The sequence below is a fragment of the Colossoma macropomum genome, unplaced genomic scaffold, assembly GCF_904425465.1.
Source record: "Colossoma macropomum unplaced genomic scaffold, Colossoma_macropomum, whole genome shotgun sequence".
Taxonomy (NCBI): Eukaryota; Metazoa; Chordata; class Actinopteri; order Characiformes; family Serrasalmidae; genus Colossoma; species Colossoma macropomum.
In genome coordinates, this window is record NW_023494790.1 from 11,910,368 (window position 1) to 11,931,092 (window position 20,725).

A 20,725-nucleotide genomic window follows, 5' to 3' on the forward strand; every position below is an offset into this window, starting at 1 on the left:
CCATGATTTCTACATGAAACCAATTTATGTTTAATTGGTTCTTTGCATCAGATTGCTTCAGATTGATAGAACCTTTTTTAAAATAGTTTTATATGACACCATTTGTTGCTGTATAAAACCATTTTCAGAAAGGTTCTGTATGGAGCCATAAACAACAGTCTCCATCAATCTGAAGAACCTTTTCACCATGCAAAAACCTATTTAAGCATGCAAATGGCTCTAAGTGTTCATGGTTCTGTATAGAACCATTGTTTTTGCTAAAGAAGAGTTTGTGAAATCTGGGACGCTCTGGCCAAAATGAAACGTGACCATCAAGACATCTGTTGTAAACATGGCCGTTGACCTCTTACAGCAGTAGTGTACTTTTTAAACAGATTTCCTGGAGAAAAATCCCCTGATGATGTATCTTGAAGGTGGGGGTACATGGATAAGTGCTTGGATATTTGGGGTATACTTCACTAGCTGGCTAATTCTTCAGTTTGGAAAAAAAGATAACGCATTAAATGCTTGTTCTAGGCTGGAATGCCACTTAAAACGTCTAAAAGGCAGATGCTCACAGACTTTATCTCCACTGGTGGATGCGTTGTAATTGTTGCTTACTATAATAAAACACTTACAGAATACGTAATTCAGTCTATATGGAGAACAACTTCTCTAAGCCATTTGTAAAGTCAACAGGGAGAGGAAAAACTACAGTGGCATTCCATATGATGGGTAAAATGAGTGGGCATTCACTTTTTAGTAGGCATTGTTGGTGTTTATTCAGCCTCAACCATAACAGTCAGTCAGTCTTACCAGTAGTAATACAAACAGATTACTCGGGTCATTTTAACTCTCCGGTTTGTGAAAGACTCCAAGTGACACATTTAATTGGCTGACAAATGTGCACGTTCTGGGGCCATTTACTTCCACCGTTGGACTGACTAATTGCTGCCTATTAATATACAAAACACTTGCAGATGTGTGAAATCTGGAAAACACGTACTTTGCTTTTCCCATAAATCAGTTGCATTTAGTACAAGACACAGATTGAGTAGTTTTCCCTATTTATGATCATACTACAAAGGTACCGTCCTGGTATGTTTTAGTCCCCACAAGCTTCAGACATTCTAAGTGTACCCTCAAAGGTACATGGTCCTCAAGGTCCACTTTTTTTAACATTCGCTTTCCCAGGGGAAAGGAGCATTTTATGCTTTTCATAACTCAGGTTTTGTAAATAGTTACATAACATTGAGGCAGATAAACATCCCTAACTAAAGGCAGTGACAGCATTCGTCCCCTGAAATGTTTTTATTTTCAGAGTTTAGGTTGGGAAAAAAAGACCTCATTCTCAGCCTTTAGTCCAATATACAAACTTCACAGATTATTATATTGATATCTGATGATGTACTGTGAAGTGTTTCTTCATGGCACAGGTGTTAATCTCTGAATGAGATCTGAATTTGTTTGTTAGCTGCTCTACTGTATGTATATTGCTCTTTTGTTTATTGAATGCAACAAGCCCCAGCATGAGAGAACTGCTATTTTTTCCCCACAGGACGACTTCTCATCCTGTCAAAAAGAGTTTCTGTCACACTCATTTTTTCCAGAGCGTTCCGGTTGAAGGCTACCCTCCCCCTCCAGGAGCCGATGTGTCTTCTACTGGTGTGACTTTGGTACATCTCAATACTTATCTCTGCTTACTATAAGCAAACTCCCCCAGTGCAGGAGAACTGGAGGTAGGGGGTGGCCCCCTGGGGGAAAAAGGGGGGTTGTCTTAATGTGCCCCTGGGTTTATTATGGTAAACTAAACTTAAAATGCACAGTATTAAACAGGCACTGTTAATTGAAATAAAATGAACAGTCTAAAGTGTATAAATGACTAAAACCAAATGTAAATGGTTGTAAAAGTTTAATGAAAGTTTGGTGGGAAATAAGCACTTGCTTATTTATGACTGATGCACTACTGGTATTTTCTGGTTGTGAGGAAAATTATAATGCCCATAAAAATGCTGAGAAACTGTATGTCACAGGTTACAAGTCTGGGAAAAGGTTAAAGAAGTATATTGAAAAGAAGAAACACTACCAGCGCTATGCCAAAACAGTTTCTGACAGGTTTCAACAAACTTAATTTTGTGTGATAGTGAAGTTAGAAGTAAACCTACATATAACAGACGGATTGTGCCTGTTTTCTGACACTGAAACAGCAAATAAAAGGCGAAGAAGTGTGGAAATAGGGTGCTTTAGGGAAAGCTGAAGGAAAACTCCACTGATTTTTTTTTTTTTTTCTTCAAATTTCAGCATGATTAAATGGTTGACATGTCAACAAAACCATTCAGAGTGGTTTGGTGTGAAATGCTTCGTTCTAGAGAAACTTGAAGAATAGTCAGAACAGTTCTCGGTGGTGGTGATAGGAACCGGACATCAACCACTGAAAGCTCCCTCATAAAAAGTTATGAATATGCTGCCTGATGTCTGAGACGTTGTTTTATTGTAATTGTGCAAAAATGTTTTGGTCTAAAAAAATGTTTAAACTATTCATGGTGGCAGGATACATTTAGGATGTTCTAAGACAAAATAGGCCCCAAAGAAAGCTTGTTTTTTTCTGATTTTCCACTATTTTACCATGTTCAACATTTATATTAACTCAGAAGACATGTAGATCCACTGGTGGGTTTGGATGGTAAATAAAATATACAGTTAGATTGGTGTTCTAGACATTGGGACCTCTGGTTCCTAGCACTACCACTGTAAAGAACATCTGTGTTGGTAAGTTTCTCCACGCACACATTAATTTGCATCAAGCCACTCTTCACTCTTATGGAGAAATTTTGAAAAATCGACAGAATTGCCCTTTAATGCAGTTTCTGCACCACACGCTCCACTCCAGGGGCATTTTCACACTTCCCTCCCCCCTCTATGATGTGATGGTGATCACTCTCTCCCAGCAGCACCGATGGCCCTCCATTCTGCTCGTCCATCACCACAGCGGGACTTTACATGAAACTGTTAATTGTTTGCTCCTCAAACAGAGACGAACCTGGAGCCAGCGGTCTGCCCGGGGGTTAAGGACCGACTCCCTGCTCCTCCTTCTCGGGGTTCATCAGCATGACAAAGCTCCGGGCGGTCCCTGGGGTCTGCCTGCCTGGAGCCCCGGGAGACCCTCACCTTGACTCGAGCCATGCACAGCCGAGGCGCACCCACAGCGCACTAGCGGAGGCAGGCGCCCTGCCCAGGGGCTCTGCGTCCACCGCGCTGATGGAGAAGGCCCCGCCGCCGCGCCTGGAGCCCGCCGGGACCAACTACTCGGACCAGGCGGAAAAGCAGCCGAGTTCCTGGGACCAAAACGCGAACGGCAGCGGAGGAAAGAAGAAAAACTACCAGCGCTACCCTAAACCGCCCTACTCCTACCTCGCTATGATCGCCATGGTCATCCAGAACTCACCCGAGAAGAAGCTCACTCTGTCTGAGGTACCTTTTTAAAAACAGTTTTTTGGACTGCTGGTCCAGTTTACCTAAATGAAATACGGATTTTTAGTCAGTTAAATTGAAAGACAATCACTCAGTCTCGCTTAGCTCGTATGAAAAAACGGCGTAGTTTACTTGTAACTACTGTATTTTCTGTTGTACTGGCCGACTATGGTATTCTGTGGTTCTGTAGTATTGATTGTAGTAAAGTGCTGTACTCTATGGTATTCTAGAGTAACATGCTGTGGTATTTTACTGTTAAATTACTGTTAAAGCATAGAAACAATACTAACTATAGTAAAATAATTATAGTGTGGGTTAGAAGCTGTGTACTGTATGTTTACTGTACTAAGGGTGTAGAATTTACAGTAGTTCACTGTAGCATTATTTACGGTGGCAAACTTTTTTTCATGTGCGCAAAAGTTTTTGGACTTTTGTCTGATTCTGTTGATCCTGTTCCTGAACAAAATGCACATTTTTACATTGCATTTCATTTTGCAGCTGATGGTGGAGAAATCCTAAGTTAACCTGCTCTCGCTGTTCAGTAGCGGCTGTTGCTAGTGCTGTTATTTTTATGTTAAAGTATTTGGGCATTTGTACATTGGGACAAATTTGATTTATGAAGAGGTGATGGCAGTGAGGGTGTTTTAAATACCTAATCAGTCCTACAGTTTGACCATGTTAAGTTTGGGGGTAGTGAAACCAGAGCTGAAGGTTATCAGCTGTAAAAAGACGGAATGATAAGAATGAAGAATGAGGAGGAGTGAAGATCAATTGCTCATGTGTATAATTTGGTCCAACTGCCATTCACTTTCATTAGCAGCAGTGCTGACAATCAGTCTATTTATTTATTTATTTATTTATTATTTATTTTTTTAAATACACACACACACACACACACACACATATAGATAGACAGATAGATATAGACCCTTGAAAATTGGGACACCCCCCTCCCTTTTCCAAACTCTCCAAACGTCATCTCCAAAGCTCAGTCTGTGACACCCAGAATACTAGTTGTCTCAACTTAATTAGATCGGTGGGCCATGCGGCCAAAACTGTTAATGGGATGATGTGATAACTTTGTTTTTCTCTCCTCAGATCCTGAAGGAGATCAGCACTCTTTTTCCTTTCTTCAAAGGCAACTATAAAGGCTGGAGAGATTCGGTCCGACACAACTTGTCTTCATATGACTGCTTCGTCAAGGTATGTCTTAGTGTTACGGATCCATTCAGCTTTTTAACAGAAGGATTTGAAAAATGTTTGGTCATTTGCACAGATCAAATAAAATCCAGAAACTGCTGAGTTGCTTGTGTTCATTTTGATGTCTTTTCCAGCAGCTTCACCAACTGATGCTCTTGTCAATCCATTTTCTGTCCTCCCTCTATCTCATTCTTTTCTAGGTGCTGAAAGATCCCGGAAAACCTCAGGGCAAAGGTAATTTCTGGGCTGTGGAAGTTAGCAGGGTTCCTCTGGAGCTGCTAAAGCGACAGAACACTGCTGTATCACGTCAGGATGAGACCATTTTCGCCCAGGACCTTGCCCCCTACATCCTCCAAGGACATCCACACTCTCACAAACCTGAAGCCCACCCGCCTGAACCTCCACTACCTCACGTTCCCACTCGTCACACTTCCCCTCCTCCAGAGGACCCTTACCGCCCCAAACTGGACTCATCTTTTGCTATCGATTCACTCCTCCACAGCTTTAGGCCGCCTAGCACTGCTGGAGACGGGATTAGGGCTAGAGACGGCTGGGGCTTAGAACTTCCCCCTCATGGCCGACCTACATCTCCACATCCGCGCTACTCATTGTCCAATCGCAGTGCCTCAGCTAGCTCTGCTAGTCCTGCTTCTTCCTCATCAGATGAGGACTGGAGAGGATTTTCACGTTTTGGTAAACGAGGAAGCGATGGAGAGCCAGGCTCAGACGGATACGATGACTCTTGCCCGCCACCAAACAAAACCGCCAAACGTGGCTCTGCACCCCCATGGGAGTTACCAACGTCTTACGCTAAATACACCCCTCCCAATGCAATAGCGCCCCCTAGCATGCGATTTAACGGAAATCCATTCATGCCACTTGGGGGTATTCCGTTCTATGGCTATGGCGGCCCGCACGTTCCACCGAATCACTTTAGCAGCCATGCTTACTGGCCCCTCTTACCGAGTGGGCGTGTCTCGTTACAGGCCCCACCTCTCTTAATGGACTTGGACAGCATGTTGCAGTCGGTTCCTCCCAATAAAAGTGTGTTTGATGTCCTTGGTGCTGCAAATCAGACTGTACACCCTCCCCCAAATCAGTACTCCTTGCAGAATGGACCTCCACTCGGCAGGTATTCACAGTGCTAGTTCTTTTGAACTGTATTCACACAGAGTTGGGACACAGTATGGCAGCTGTTTCCCTACAGACATGAACTATGATGCTGCTCAACTTTTACATTCCAAATTTATAGTCAGTAATGCTTATTGTGTTTTGTACTGACATTTACTGAACATTCCAGTGGGTGTACGTCAGGAATTTGATCAAAAAAATCTATACAGCTATAAAAATCTACCTCAGTATGACTGACTTACAGGGACAAATGAATGTAGGCCAGTATGACCAAAGACTTTGCACTGACAGAGTTTGCACTGTTATCTTTCTCTGTCCATACGCTTTTATTCCTCTTTTAAATGTTTACTACCTCGACGCTTGAATGTCTCGGAAATGTAGCGTTCTCTTCAAAACCTTGTCAATTGCAAGGTGTTCCTTAAACAGGGTATGTATTTATGATTTTTATGTGATTTTACGAGGGGTGTGTGCCTACATCGTCTCTTTAGAGATGACTCTCATGCTGCATTTTTAAGAAGGAGCCTTATGGGTTTGCATTGGATTATGAATTTAGCATTTTGTATATTTTAGCATATAGCAGGTTGAACACTATGAATTTGGATTTCTTCTAAGCTTGAGCCTGACTTCTGTGCTTGGCTAAACTGTTTCCCTTTCATGAGTCACATGATTGTAGTGAATTTAATATTTGTTAATCATTTTAATTCACCAGCTAATTTAGTCAGAACAGATGAACATAGTTTGATTTACTTGCACTGCATTTTCCAACAAAAGCTAGTCCAAATAATAGTTTTTGCACAGTTAAGACTGGAATCTGACTAGTTTTTGTTGGAACTGATGTTATTTTTCATTACTGGTTACTGACCAGCTGGTCTATTTCCTGGTCTAAGTCCACCAACCCCCAGCTTCTCTGCTCCTTCGTAGTTCCTCATGCATCTGCCTGTGCATGTGGGGCTCAGAAGCTGGGAGTTTGGTGGGGGTAGGGGTGCAGTTAATGGCTTGTCAATAGTCTGCAATCTCCTCAGCCATTCAAAGCTCTGTAGTGAAAGTTATCTCCAAGTGGGCTAAGCTATCTGTGCAGATAGTTCTGACCAATTTAACTCCACTCACTGCAGTCATGAGAAGTTCTGTAAGGATTTGGTGAAAAATGTAAAACATGTTGCATTTTCACACCTTTGTCTAATCAATGGCCACAAGACAATCCTCTGTTAAACAGGCTGAACAGTGTTTTACTTTCCCATTAATGTGACTAACATGACTGTGGATGTCTAAATGTAAAACGTCAATGAAATATTGTGGTTTTTGAATTTGAAATTTCAGTCTCCGTTCTGACTGCAAAACTGGTCTGAAATAGATCAGTAACTGGTGTGCATAATTGTGTAGCACAGAAGACAGAACTATTTAGCACATTCCAAGTAGTGCATATTAAATTTATGTCCACCTTTGTTTAAATGTTCAGTTTGTATTCTAATGAATAGTAATTATGTGGACTTGAGGGAGATTTTTCCAAAAGGAATTACTCACTTAGTGAGTTTTCCAAAACTGTGGTGAGAAAATGGTAGCAACAGTAACACTAACTCAAATTTCTGAAATGCGCTGAAAGCAAAAGGTGACATTTCTTCACTAGACATGCCTGGTGTTAGCAGGATGCATGCCCAAATCATGACACACTTGCCTCAAACCATGTTGAGTCGTTAAGTAGGCTAGCTTATGTGGTTTCTGATACTGTAATCCATGCATGGTGTCTGTTACTGTTGGTTTCAGCTTTGTCAATTTTTGTTACATTTGCTGTTTTTGTAGATCCTTGTGTCTACATTCATTCTCCATTTTATCAGCTCCACTTACCATATAGGGGCACTTTGTAGTTCTACAATTACAGACTGTAGTCCATCTGTTTCTCTGCACACTGTTAGACCCTGTTCTTAAATGTTCAGGACCATCACAGAGCAGGTATTATTTGAGTGGTGGATCATTCTCAGCACTGCAATGGTATTTACTTGGTGGTGGTGTGTTAGTGTGTGTTGTGCTGGTATGAGTGGATCAGACGCAGCAGTGCTGCTGGAATTTTTAAACACTGTGTCCACTCACTGTCAGTTTTATTAGACCCACCTACCTTGTTGGCCCACCTTTGTAGATGTAAAGTGAGAGACAGTAGCTTAGCTGTCGCTGCACAGTTTGTGCTGGCCATTCTGTAGTCCATCAATGGTTACAGGATGCTTTTAGGTTGGTGGACTTTTCTCAGTCCAACATCACTGCTGTCAGAGTCTCTGCAGTGCTGAGAATGATCCACCATTTAAATAATACCTCCTCTATGGTGGTCCTGACCATTGAAGAACAGGGTAAAAGGGGGCTAACAAAGTATGCAGAGAAACAGATGGACTACAGTCTGTAATTGTAGAACTACAAAGTGCACCTATATAGTAAGTGGAGCTGATAAAATGGACAATGAGCGTAGAATCAAGGAGGTGATTTTAATGTTATTGCTGATGTATGTCATAATGCTAATAGTGCTAAGTGTTTTATAAACTTTCATTACTTCTTATCTATACTAGTCATTGCTTCAGTGTAAAACTAAAGAGGCAAACTTCAGACACCAAACGCACCTTGGCTGATCAGTAACATTTTGGGGGAGGGGGTGGGGACGGACTGGGTATATTTTACCAAACTGTTTCTTTAACCCTGCAGTGTTTTTGTGAAAACTGTCTTTTATGCTGCTCTGCATTTCCAACCTCCTGCTGATCTTACCCTCAGTCTTGTACATCTTCTGTAGTCATTTTTTGGGCTTTGGGTCAGACACTGCACTTTAATGTGAGTTTATATTCACATTAAAGGGGAATTCGTTGTGGAGACCCTTACTGACTTGGCTTTCTTTATAGTGGTGGTGATTGGAACCAGGGGTCACAATGTCTACATTTTCTTTATTATCCAAAACCAGCAGTGAGCCTACACATCTCCTGAGCTGTTACATGTAGTATTAGTAAAACTGAATAATTATATTTAACTTGAGGGCTATTTTGCTGTTCATAGCCTTGCAGGAAATCAGAGTTACCAAAACACCTAAACAAGTATGCATGATTTCTCTTCAAAACAAGTCTATGGCTTTACTTACTTCTGTTTACTTCATTAAGCTAAAAACTTAGAGAAATTCATCTTTAAACTCCTTTGTCATGATCTGTCTGTCTCTAGTATTATCTGATTCAAACTGCATCCCCAGTCAGTTTCAGATATTGCCATGCTTGGCTAGTGTGACGATGCTGGCCCGGCTCCCTGCTGGCTTGGGCTTATCTCGTTCTTATCACGCTGTGGACTCCATGAAGGTTCACTGGATTCGGCTTATTTATTGCTCTATCAGTGGGGAGTGTGGGCGTATGTCATTTTTCAACTCAGCAGGGTGGCTGAGAGTGCTCTGCTTCAACGTGAGCTTAGCCTGGACTCAGATGACTCTCACCTACAAAATATGGCCAAAAGTAGTGGACACCAGGCCTTCACACTTACGTGCTTGTTGGACATCCCATTACAAATCCGTAGGCATTAATATGGAGTTGCCCCCTCTTTACGAATCTAACAGCCTCCACTCTTCTTAGAAGGCTTTCCACAAGATTTTGGAGTGTCTGTGGAAATGTGTGTCCATTCAGTCAAAAGAGCATTTGTGAGGTCAGGCACTGATGTTGGATGAGAAGGCCTGGCTCGTTCAGCGTGGTTGAGGTCAAGGCTCTGTGCATGTACTGATATGATCTGATGAATCCTGTTAAATAAGACCAGGAACATGAACTAACAAGGTGAAAAAGGTTTTGATTTCAGGCCTACTTTAAAGATTTTATTATGGCTCAGCAGTACTATGCCAGTTTACACTGGACTGAAATGTACATCAGTATATTTTCCCTTCATTGACAAAGCAGCTCAGGATATTATTCCAACCACTAGTATTTTGTTCAACCTTCTACTAAAAAAATAAGCATGAAATTGCTCATGAAAGGGCTTTCAAAAAGGCCCTGCAGCAATGTTCACTAATTATGAGTACTGTGCTGTCTGTTTGTGTAAGATAAAGTAGATTAGTATTTTTTCCCCAGAAAGCTGAATGAATGTAGTTCTTAAATCCATGGAGTGTTTGATGCCAATTCAGTATCAGTTTAAAAGCTGTTCTTGCATTATTAATGTGCTGGATACAAGATAGTTGTTCTCCAAGACTCATGAAATACACCCCAGGTTACATCCACTGGAAGAAAAGAGTAGATGTCTGGCTACGGCCTAATTTATAACAAAAAGAGTGACAAACATGACAAAAAATAAAAACGGCTCTATGGATTTATGAAACTCTTATGGATAAATGTTTCAAAATCTTATATACGAGGCCTTTAAAGCAGGGCCCACTACTGTACCTTTATTTTCCGACGATCCTTTATTCTACACTACATTACTGTGCTGCTGTTTCTTCTTATTGTGCTATCTATTTGTCATTTCACTGGAACGTTGCTCATTCAGAATCTTGAAGGCGTAGTAATACTGTTATCATTGATCTGACAGGTTTAAGCAGATGATTCATTTAAAAAAAAAAAAAAGATAATTTGCCCCAATTTTTACACCCAACAACCAAGGCATGTTTGGTGTCTGCTTTATATGGGAGTGGCAGTGACAGAGAAGGTACCTTTAGTAACAGCAACAGGCTATACAACAGCATTAGCCAGAGTGAAAAGTGTGAACAGTGTTATTTGACCCATTCATGCTCTGGCCACATGTGTACTTTTGTAGCTACTGCTGCAAACCAGCATTACAGACTTGCAGCAAAAAAAAAATAAATCCCTTTCAACCTAATGAGAAACTGTAGCACACTCAAGTTTTGTTAAAATACCTACATATATAGAGTGTGTTATTAATTCTAAATGATAATGTATATGGGAGTGAAAAGTCACATTAGATCAAGGGTAGTTTTTTCCTTAAGGAGATATCAGTGATAGGTTAAGCAGAAGCCTAACAGGCTAACATTGTAGCATACACTAGGTACTGTAGTATGGCTGAAATAAGGAAATAACTATTGTTTGAAATTAATAACACACTCTAAATGTCAGAGGCAAACAGTGACAGAGAAAAAAAAAAGCCTACGTTACACTAATGCTAATTTCTGCCAGTGCCCTTGCTGGGTGAACTTTTTTTTTGAGTGTTTTAGGTTCAACACGGACATCTTAAGCTGGTAACTGGCGTTCCATGTTTTATTTGAAGCTTCTAACAGATATTAACACGTTTTACCTGTAGCAGTTTTACTCCTTCAGTGAAGAATCCACTGACGCTGTTTGATTTCTACCAACTGACTGAAACGCACTGACTGACGCACAGTCTACCCATCGTACTGCTAGTCAGTGATGTGTCTAGGGCTTCCAGAAGGTCAAGAGTGACGTTTTTCCTTACAAAATTGGTCCCATCCATTAGAAATCAAAACATGATTACCACAGAGAGAACAAAACTAAACTGGATAATTTTTCATTTTTGCATTTTCCAACCAAAACTTAACAACGAAATAAGTACTGTTACAATACATACAGAGCTTGAATGCAACAAGCATGATAATTCTATCAAGTACAGATGAACTAAATATTACAGACATGTATTTTTTATTTCACAGAAATCACCAGGCCTTCTCTGAAGGTCAAGAATGGTTCCCCATTGCTTAATGTAAGTACGTTAAGTTGTGTGCTACAGTTTCGTATTAGGTAAAATGGAATTTTCCAGCATTCTGCAAAGCTGGTTAAGCCTCGCAACAGCAGATACAAAAGAACGCATTTGTTGGGTGGTCAATACAGATCACTCTTTTCTGAATTGTGGAAGTTAGACCGATTCTAGATTTTTGTTCAGTTGTTTCTGAGTGGTTCCGCAAATTCAGATGTAAGTTCAGACACTCTCCTGAGCGCGGCGATACTCAAACACACTCCCTCTTTCAGTGAAAGCTTCGTTTAGGCGCTGCCGTTTGGAGGGACTGTGATTCTCATCTTCATCCTCCTCTTCCTCTCTTCCATAGCCACCTCCTCCAGGAGTGTGCAGACAGAATATGTCCTATAATCGACAAGGGGGCAAGATAAAGCATAAAACCTTGCGCAACTGTATGTAGAAGAGATTTCTATACATTCATACCGACTTTATAAGCCACATTTAGTTCATCTGTTGATGCTCAGTTTGAGTTAGTCATCCTATAATCCTTCATTAGTCGCTAGTTTCTGACTTCGGAGCTGATCTTGGCTGGATATTTTTGTGTGGCGGTCCACTCTGAAGCTAACAGTGACACTGATGTTGTGACAACAGCAGTCATGTGGTCAGAAACTAACCAGAGATGAATGGGGTACAGGGGGGCTGACACATTGTACAACAAGAGACTATACCTGTAATTGACTATAAGCCTACATAGCAGAAAACATATACAGGGTGATTTGAAAAGACTCATCTGATTTCAAAGCGCCATATTTTTACAACAGTGAGGTGCCTAGGAACCAATCACATACCAATCGAAAGAGGGGGTCATTGAGTTTCTGACTGTCACCGGAAGATGGCTCCCTTCAGTCTGTGAGGAGATGGCGACTAAACTTTATGCTAATTTAAACCATTTACAATTTACTGCATTGTTCTGTAATGATTTGCAAGTGAAATAAATCATTTTGAAATCGGATTAATCTTTTTGAATCACTGTATTTCACAGAAAATTTCAAAGCCTCTACAACTAAATATTATGTAGTTTTCCTTTTTAGTGTTTAGTGTGTCCACTCTTATTTTCAGGAGACTTGCTTTCATTTTTCAAAGAAATCTGCAGTGATATTTTTCCATACTTCCAAAGTTCAGTCTTAGATACTGGTTGTATTTTCTGATCTCCATGAGCCACATAATCCCAAACACATTCAGTGATGTTGAGGTCTGGACTCTGGGGTGGTCAGTCCATTAATATTACCAGCAGCTTCTTTGTTTAATTTGCAAATGTTCTTCTTTTGAGTTTTTCCATTCCTCAGTAAGGGCTTCTTGACAGCTGCACATCTTTTCAGACCCATAGTGTTGAGTTGTGTTCTGACAGTGAAAAAAAATTCCCCACTTATTTGCCTTTGACTTTCCCTTTCTTCATACAAGTGGATTATCTTATGTCTAATCTTCCCAAAAAAATTAACTTGCACTTAGTGGCTGATTTGACTTGAAATTTAATAAATGAAGGGTGGTCTCTTTTGATTAGTACTATAGGTGAAGCTGACAATGTGGACAGATTGTGGAAGTACAAATTAGGAGTTTCTGATAAAAAAGAAGGTGAGCGCATGAACAAACAATCATAAATATGCAGACATACATATGAACATGCACATACCCCAGGTTCTAGGCTGACTGTGGTTTTCGCTCCCAGATTTAACACTCTGCCATCAGCTCTGTGTAACAGATTAAGCCCAGCAGAGCCACTCTGGCCTCCTGAGACAGAAACACAGAGAGATTACAACACACATCTCAACATGCATCAGTGTAACATTAAAGTGTTTGTGACACTGTGTTGAAGTGAAGTTACCATGTAAACCATAAGGTCGTGTGGAGCGTCTCTCGGTCAGCACTGATAAAACCACTTTACTCCGAAACAGAAGCTTTCGGATGACCCCGTCACCACCATGGTAATGACCTCGACCTCCAGAGCCAGGCCTGAGGGAGAACTGCTGTAGGATTACTGGGTACCTGGGAAAAAGAGAGAGAAAAAGAGATGGAGTAAAGTTCTGATGGATGGTCCTGTGGTCTTACTTGTGAAGGTGTATTTACAAAGTCTCAAAGTCTTTGCATTCATGAGCTTTGTGGGTACCTATTTTGGTATTTTACAAATGTTTTTAATGATGCATGATGATATTAGTATGACATTGATATCAGCAGATACACTATACTGCCAAAAGTATCCGCTCGTCTGCTTTCACACGCATATGAACTTGAGTGACATCCCATTCTTAATCCATAGGGTTTAATATGATGTCGGCCCACCCTTTGCAGCTATAACAGCTTCAACTCATCTGGGAAGGCTTTCCACAAGGTTTGGGAGTGTGTTTTTCTTCCAGAAGCGCATTTGTGAGGTCAGCCACCAAACTTTACACTCGCCACAATGCAGTTGGACAAGTACCGTTCTCCTGGCAACCACCAAACCCAGACTTGTCCATCGGATTGCCAGACGGAAAAGCGTGATTCGTCACTCCAGAGAACAGATCTAGAGTCCAGTGGCGGCGCTTTACACCACCGCATTCGATGCTTTGCATTGCGCTTGGTGATGTAAGGCTAGGATGCAGCTGCTCAGCCATGGAAACCCATTCCATGAAGCTCTCTATGCTGTTCTTGAGTTAATCTGAAGGCCACATGAAGTTTGGAGGTCTGTAGCGATTGACTCAGCAGAAAGTTGGCAACCTCTGTGCACTATGTGCCTCAGCATTCGCTGACCCTGCTCTGTCATTCTACTGTCGTTCCCAATTGCTTCCACTTTGTTATAATACCACTGACAGTTGACTGTGGAATATTTAGTAGTGAGGAAATTTCACGACTGGACTTGTTGCACAGATGGCATCCTATCACGGTACCACGCTGGAATTCACTGAGCTCCTGAGAGCGACCCATTCTTTCACAAATGTTTGTAGAAGCAGTCTGCATGCCTAGGTGCTTGGTTTTATACACCTGTGGCCATGGAAGTGATTGGAAAACTTGAATTCAATGATTTGGATGGGTGAGTGAGTACTTTTGGCAATATAGTGTAACTGCTTGAAGGGCCCATATTCTACAGTACATTTACGATGTAAGACTATGTACCAATAACAGTCATAATTCACTTTTATATGACCATTTTCTAGCCTCTCTTTATGCCTTAGAATTTAACAGGCGGTTACTGTGCATTTAAGAATTATATATTTAAATTAGCTCCTTTTTGATTGGCTGTTCAGTATTGGGACACAATCAAACAGCAGACCAGGCTCCTTATAACGTCACCATGAATGGGTGGAGTTAAACTGTCATAGACCATGGGTGTCCAAACGTTTTTTCAAAGTGGGCCAAAATGTACTCTGTCAGAATACCTGAGGGCTGAAATATTATTCACAAATGATGCAAAATAATAAGTTTCGAAAATATCAGCGCATAGAACAACATAGAACCGTATTTCCTGTATAAAAGATGCACAAGGCTTCTTTTATTGTTGGATTGCTCAGAGCAATTTGCATCAGTACACACATAACAAATAATTAAGCGATTTAAGTGTAACAATAAAACATGTCTAATGTATTACGTGTATTCCTATTCAAGTGTTTACTTGTTCAAAAATATAAATTGTGAGACAAACTAAACAAAAAAAATCTATAAATTTTCAGTTTTGTTAGATCATATACTTTACATATCAAATCAAGGCAGCAAGGGCATTCAGAAATCACTATTAAACAAGCGCATATTAAACAGAATAAATAGGCAAGTTTTTATTTGACTTTAAAGGGCTAATATTTCCTGAACTGATGAATTGGCACTGATAAGAAGCCGGTGCAGTGAGACTCACATAGCTGCGGTTGCTTTCATTTCTCTGCCCTCTCCTGAATATTTACTGTAATGTCCATTCTTTGTTTAATGTTTATTGATATTAAATTCATTACATTCTTTTGAATATGAGGCTCCCACATTTGATGGAAAAAGTATTTAAATTTCCATCTCGCCAAACTCACCAGTTCTCAATGTTAAGTTTGTGCTTTATGGCTGTAGTTTTGACTAAATGTAGTTTAGTTAATTAAGTTACAGGAAGAAAAGAGGAAAAGTTCTTAAACTTTAGCTAACTTTGTAACAACAGTGCAACAGTGCAGCCTTAAACAAAAACCAATTAAAATGAGTCCACGGGCCGGACTTTCTACACCCCTGTCATAGACTGAATAGGAGGAGATATTTAAATGTGTTGGTTTTAATGACATCACAGAAATTAAAATTAGGAATATAAAAGTGCTGTTTTTCCCACATGAAAAATATATTTGCTCATGGGGGGCAGTTGTGGGCTAGAGGTTAGGGAACCAGTGACCGGAAGGTCACCGGTTTGATCCCCTGAGCCAACAGTACGTGACTGAAGTACCCTTGAACAAGGCGCCTAATCCCCAACTTCTCCCCGGGTGCCGTGGGTAGCGCTGCCCACCACTCTGGGCAAGGGTGCTCACTGCCCCCTAGGGTGTGTATGTAATATATGGAATGTTTTAAATATATGCATTAAACGCTTTAATGCATTAACTGTCATTTTTGAATATTTAAATATATACCAGTACACACACACATACATATATATATATATATATATACATACACACACACACATACACATATGTGTATATGTGTGTGTATATATGTGTATATATATATATATATATATGGTGATATGATAAAATATATGCCCATGTCAATTTTTATTATTTACATCTATGGCAAAAATATACGCAAATATGTAACAAACCTGACACATATTTTGAGAAATATATGGAAATACAATTTGTTTGCATATGGGCTTGCAACTTAGTTTTTATATGTAGATTGTGGAGAGTGAATGGCATGTTTTGAAACTATAACATGTTTGCACACTATATCAAACTTTGTTATTTCAAAAATTCCATTTTCCATGATACGGGCCCTTTAAAATAAAATTACTGGCATAGGACCGATGTTTGGATTTGACTGATATTTCAAACCGCTATTTGATGATATTTATGGTACTCCGGAAGACTGCTCCGGAGATGTTGGGCTGCTGTGTTAAACGATCTGCATGTTGTTACCCTACTGAAACAAATGTTATATTTCTCTGCAAAGCTGATCATGGTGGATTCCCAACTCTACATTTTATAGAAGTTTAGGTATCAGCACTGGCCCACAATTCCCATAATTAGTGATTACTAAAGTAAGTTGCATTTTGAAAAAACAGAATTAGCTATTACTTTATCATTTTAATAGCAAATGAAGGCATTAATAAGCTGAGCGGCCTGTTGATCACTCTGCTGGTCTAACACTGATAGCAGCTGAGTATCAAACCTCTTCTCCAGAACCTCGGGGTCAGTGATGCGGGTGTTGGTCATGTGACTGTGGACTCCGCTACGTCCACTCCATCCTGGCCCCGCCCCCGCACCACCGGCAACCGTCTCATAGTAACCACTCTTCTCACTGCCGAACGACACGTTGTTCATGCAGCCCTGAAAGACAAAACATGAAGAAACCTATGTGAGATACATACATGAGACTTAAAAATCCGACCCCCTGCTAAAGGGCCCTAATAAATGAATCATTTTGTTTATTTTAACATGAAAAAAAAATGAGATAAGATAAACAGCTGAAAGAAGAAGTTCGAACACCCCTGGTCAAAAATGTTTTGATAATAAATGAACACTTGTATTTTTCTGCAAATGTTCATGGACAATTTCTATTTATTTTGCTGGAAAAAAAAACAAAATCTGACTGAGCTATAACTTTTGCAGAGGCAACATTTTGTTTTATTTATTTATTTATTTTTTTGCTAAATTCAGCAAATAAACAGTAATTGGGCAGTAAATGTGCAGAAGTGTTCTCCGCAGAGAATGTGCTCATTTGATAATTCAGTTAGAAAATCAACAAACCATCATTTTACCAAAACTTTTGAATCTCAGATCCCTGTATCTAAAAAACAAAAAAAATCCCAAACATTTATCTTCATTTTTTTTTATTTTTATATTTTCTGCATCATTTGAACACAACAGCTATCCTTTATATAAACTGCATGATAAATTACTTAATGCACTGTCGTCAGGAGGCCATGAGATTGATCCCTGATGATGCCATAGTCATCATCTAAAAAAAAAAAATACATATATAAGAGATGAAACGGTTACCGGTTTCACGGTAAACCGCGGTAAAATTAATGACGGTTAGTAGTACCGTTTGAACTTTAAAGTATGAAAAAAAAGTGTGAAAAACTCGCTGCACAGAATCAAACAAAGGCAGAATCATCTCTCAGACGTAGCTCTGTGTGTATGTAGAGGGGAAGGGGGAGGGGGAGGGGTAGAGAAGGGAGAACATGGCGGAATGTAGTGACAGAGATTCGGAGATATTTCAGCCTTCTAAGAAGACCAAGTCTGACGTTTGGTCATGTTTTGGGTTTTATAAGGATGCAGAAGGAAAGTTAATTGAAGATGACCACCCTGTCTGCAGAACAGGCCGAAAGAAAATAGCGGTGAAAGGGGGCAACACATCCAACCTTATGAGTCATCTTCGCGACCACCACCGCTACCTGCAAGAATGCAAGGTTAACTTTAACGGAGAAGTCTGTGGGGACTTCGAAACTGTGAATCGAAACTAAAGCCTTTAACACATATTTCTGTGGAGCAGAGTCTCCAAAATGAGCTCTATGTTAACAGTCACACAAGCTCCTGGGAACGAGACGCTGCAGAGGTTCAATCTGCACAGCTCCCCTTTCTCGCTTGCAGTGTTTACTTCTGAGAAGAGAATTACACCGTCTCAAATCACTGTGTCCCCTACATAGCGCGCTACTGTTCAAACAAACACGATCATCATTAACAAGCAATTGAGTTTTAAATAGGGAATTTGTAACTTATTGTTAATATATTGTTATTGTGAACGTTTCACGCACTCTTTGGGTGAAGGATTTGCTATTTCATGATCCACGAAGTGCACTACATAGGGAAGATAGTGTGCTTTGAGACGGGACCTTGCGCGAGTAAATGCTGTGTGCTGCTTTTAGGAAAAGCAGAGTTTCAGAGATTAAGTTATGTTTTAGTTTTAAAATGCTTTTAGAGAAGCAGCTCCACAGGTGAAGACACACTGTGAGTTCTACGCTGTCTGCACGGTCACGCAGTTCCTCTGTGATTTTGTCTGTTTTTCCTGGTGCACTGTGTTGATTAGGGGTTCAGCGCCACAACGGCACAATAATGCTGCAGTTGCAGTTCGGACAGAAATCCCCCGAGTGCAGCACTTCTTAGAAGTAGTAATTTTCCATTAAGACCCACTTCAGAGTTGGTCCAGATTTAATTCTCTATGCAGGGAAATCCCTAAATATTGTAATTAATAATAATAATAATAATAATAATAATTACAACGGTAATAATAATAATAATTATTATTTACCACAGTAATAATAATAATAGTAATAACAGTAATAATAATACATTTGCTATTCTTTTGTTTACAGAGTATTGTAAGTAATACAAAAGTAATACTACAAATGTATTGACTATATTTTTTTAATGTTTATGCAAACAAAAAGTGCATATTGCTGCCAGTTCTATCTGTGTTAATAAAAAAGTTGGTGAAACGAGTTTCAGTTTGTGTATCAGTATTTATTTATTTTACTTTTCAATGCTTTTGAACAATATCGCGATAATATCGATAATCGTGATAATTTTGGTCATGATAATCGTGATATGAAATTTTAATATCGTTTCATCTCTAATATATATATATATATATATATATATATATATATACACACACACACACACACAAATACATAAGAAAATAGCTAATGTTAGCCAACTTTGCTATGTGTCATGCTGATGTGTGCTCTAAGTGAACAGCTAGACTACTTCTTCCTCCCTGTTTAGAGAGTAAAAGACACACAGTGCCACCTAGTGGATTAAACTATACAACACAGTTAAACAATTAAAAAAGTACCGCTCTCAACATCAGCACCAAAGAGTGCTCCACACAGACTCCACACTGAAACGCCACATTATGAATAGAAGAGATGTTTCTAACCTGGGAGGCAGCGCACACTTCAAATGCTCTGAAGATGACATCCACCACTCTTTGAGAAGTCAGAACATTTCCACCCACAACCGCAGCATTCAGGGAAGGCTGCAGGATGGAGCCAGGGGGGATGATGACTTTGATGGGGGTAAGACAGCCCTAAACAAAACACACACATATAGGGGCATTTTGTCCATTAGGGGTGCTAGAGAACCGCCCTCACTGCTACCACAAGCCAAAAAAAACCCCATAGCCCTACTTAAAAACTATTTGTCTGCTAGATGCATCATTTTGAATGCTCCACCACCCAAATAATACCTGCTCTGTGGTGGCCTTGAAGAACACGGTAAAAGGGGGCTAAGTATGCAGAGAAACAGATGGACTATAGTCTGTAATTGTAGAACTACAAAGTGCATCTATATAGTAAGTGGAGCTGATAAAATGACATAAAGTACACACACACACACACACACACACACAGACTCTTGTGCAGAAAAAAATGGCCAAGCCCAAAATACTAATGTTTTTTACTGGTGATTTTGGTCCAGATTTATATCCTATAGAACATATTTGGTCTCATATTAAACACAAACTAACCTGGTAATGTTTTTCAACTGTTTGAAGACATCAATGTTGAGTGGAACAATACTGACTCTTCTTTCTGTAAAAGGTTGTCTGCAAGTTTTCCTCATTTGGCCCGTTTATGTTGCACACACAAACACTTTTTGACACACACAATACCTGGTTAAGAGGGATGTCTTGTCCCACCATGCACCGTAAACAGTAGATGAGAGCGGAGAAGGTGATGGCTCGAGGAGCATTACAGTTTCCCCACACTTCTGTCCCTGTGCCTGAGAAATCAAACACAGCGCTGCCCTACAGACAGAAAGAGAGAGAGGGAGAGGGAGAGAGAGAGTGAGAGAATGTGTGCATATTTATTTCAATTACTGTCCTTTTTAAAACCTCTGTATACTGTTTCCTTAGTGCTCTTTGCACACAGCTAGATAAGCTTTTACACTACGTTGACTTTACACTTGTGTTTACACAGTGAGTGAACTTGAGCATGTAGCACTGGTGCTAGAAAAGATGCAAGTGTTGAGCACAAAAAATGTCCATAACACTACCTTTGAAAATTGCTAAATCTTTGTGCAGTTAATGGACTGTTATGCTGCCCATATGGACCACCGAGTGTACTCACAGATGAACAACCATTTTTTTTTAAACT

At 40.1% G+C, this 20,725-nt stretch overlaps 2 protein-coding genes across 3 annotated transcripts in view; one reads left to right on the forward strand and one right to left on the reverse strand.

Annotated features, from left to right (window-relative positions):
- The first annotated feature begins 3,039 nt into the window (after nt 1-3,039).
- Nucleotides 3,040-6,427, forward strand: foxh1 (forkhead box H1). Its single transcript, XM_036571693.1, has 3 exons — nt 3,040-3,450; nt 4,549-4,653; nt 4,851-6,427. Exons 1-3 carry the CDS (start codon nt 3,088-3,090, stop codon nt 5,796-5,798), a joined length of 1,416 nt encoding a protein of 471 aa, XP_036427586.1. The 5' UTR covers nt 3,040-3,087; the 3' UTR covers nt 5,799-6,427.
- A 3,808-nt stretch (nt 6,428-10,235) lies between these two features.
- oplah (5-oxoprolinase, ATP-hydrolysing) overlaps nt 10,236-20,725 on the reverse strand; it is a 39,585-nt gene continuing 29,095 nt past the window's right edge. For both annotated transcript variants that reach the window (XM_036572125.1, XM_036572124.1), the window contains 6 exons: nt 20,242-20,376; nt 19,510-19,659; nt 16,798-16,955; nt 13,301-13,461; nt 13,109-13,206; nt 10,236-11,823 (listed from right to left, as the gene is read on the reverse strand). In XM_036572125.1, the coding sequence (XP_036428018.1) occupies nt 11,662-11,823; nt 13,109-13,206; nt 13,301-13,461; nt 16,798-16,955; nt 19,510-19,659; nt 20,242-20,376 (864 nt within the window). In that variant the 3' untranslated portion in view covers nt 10,236-11,661. The remainder of the gene's footprint in view (nt 11,824-13,108; nt 13,207-13,300; nt 13,462-16,797; nt 16,956-19,509; nt 19,660-20,241; nt 20,377-20,725) is intronic.

Bases quoted from the DNA above. Each gene is read 5' to 3' on its own strand.
- foxh1 (XM_036571693.1), top strand. From the start codon at position 3,088: ATGACAAAGCTCCGGGCGGTCCCTGGGGTCTGCCTGCCTGGAGCCCCG. The intron at 3,451-4,548 runs GTACCTTTTTAA...TTCTCTCCTCAG, and splicing joins AGAAGCTCACTCTGTCTGAG to ATCCTGAAGGAGATCAGCAC. The intron at 4,654-4,850 runs GTATGTCTTAGT...ATTCTTTTCTAG, and splicing joins CATATGACTGCTTCGTCAAG to GTGCTGAAAGATCCCGGAAA.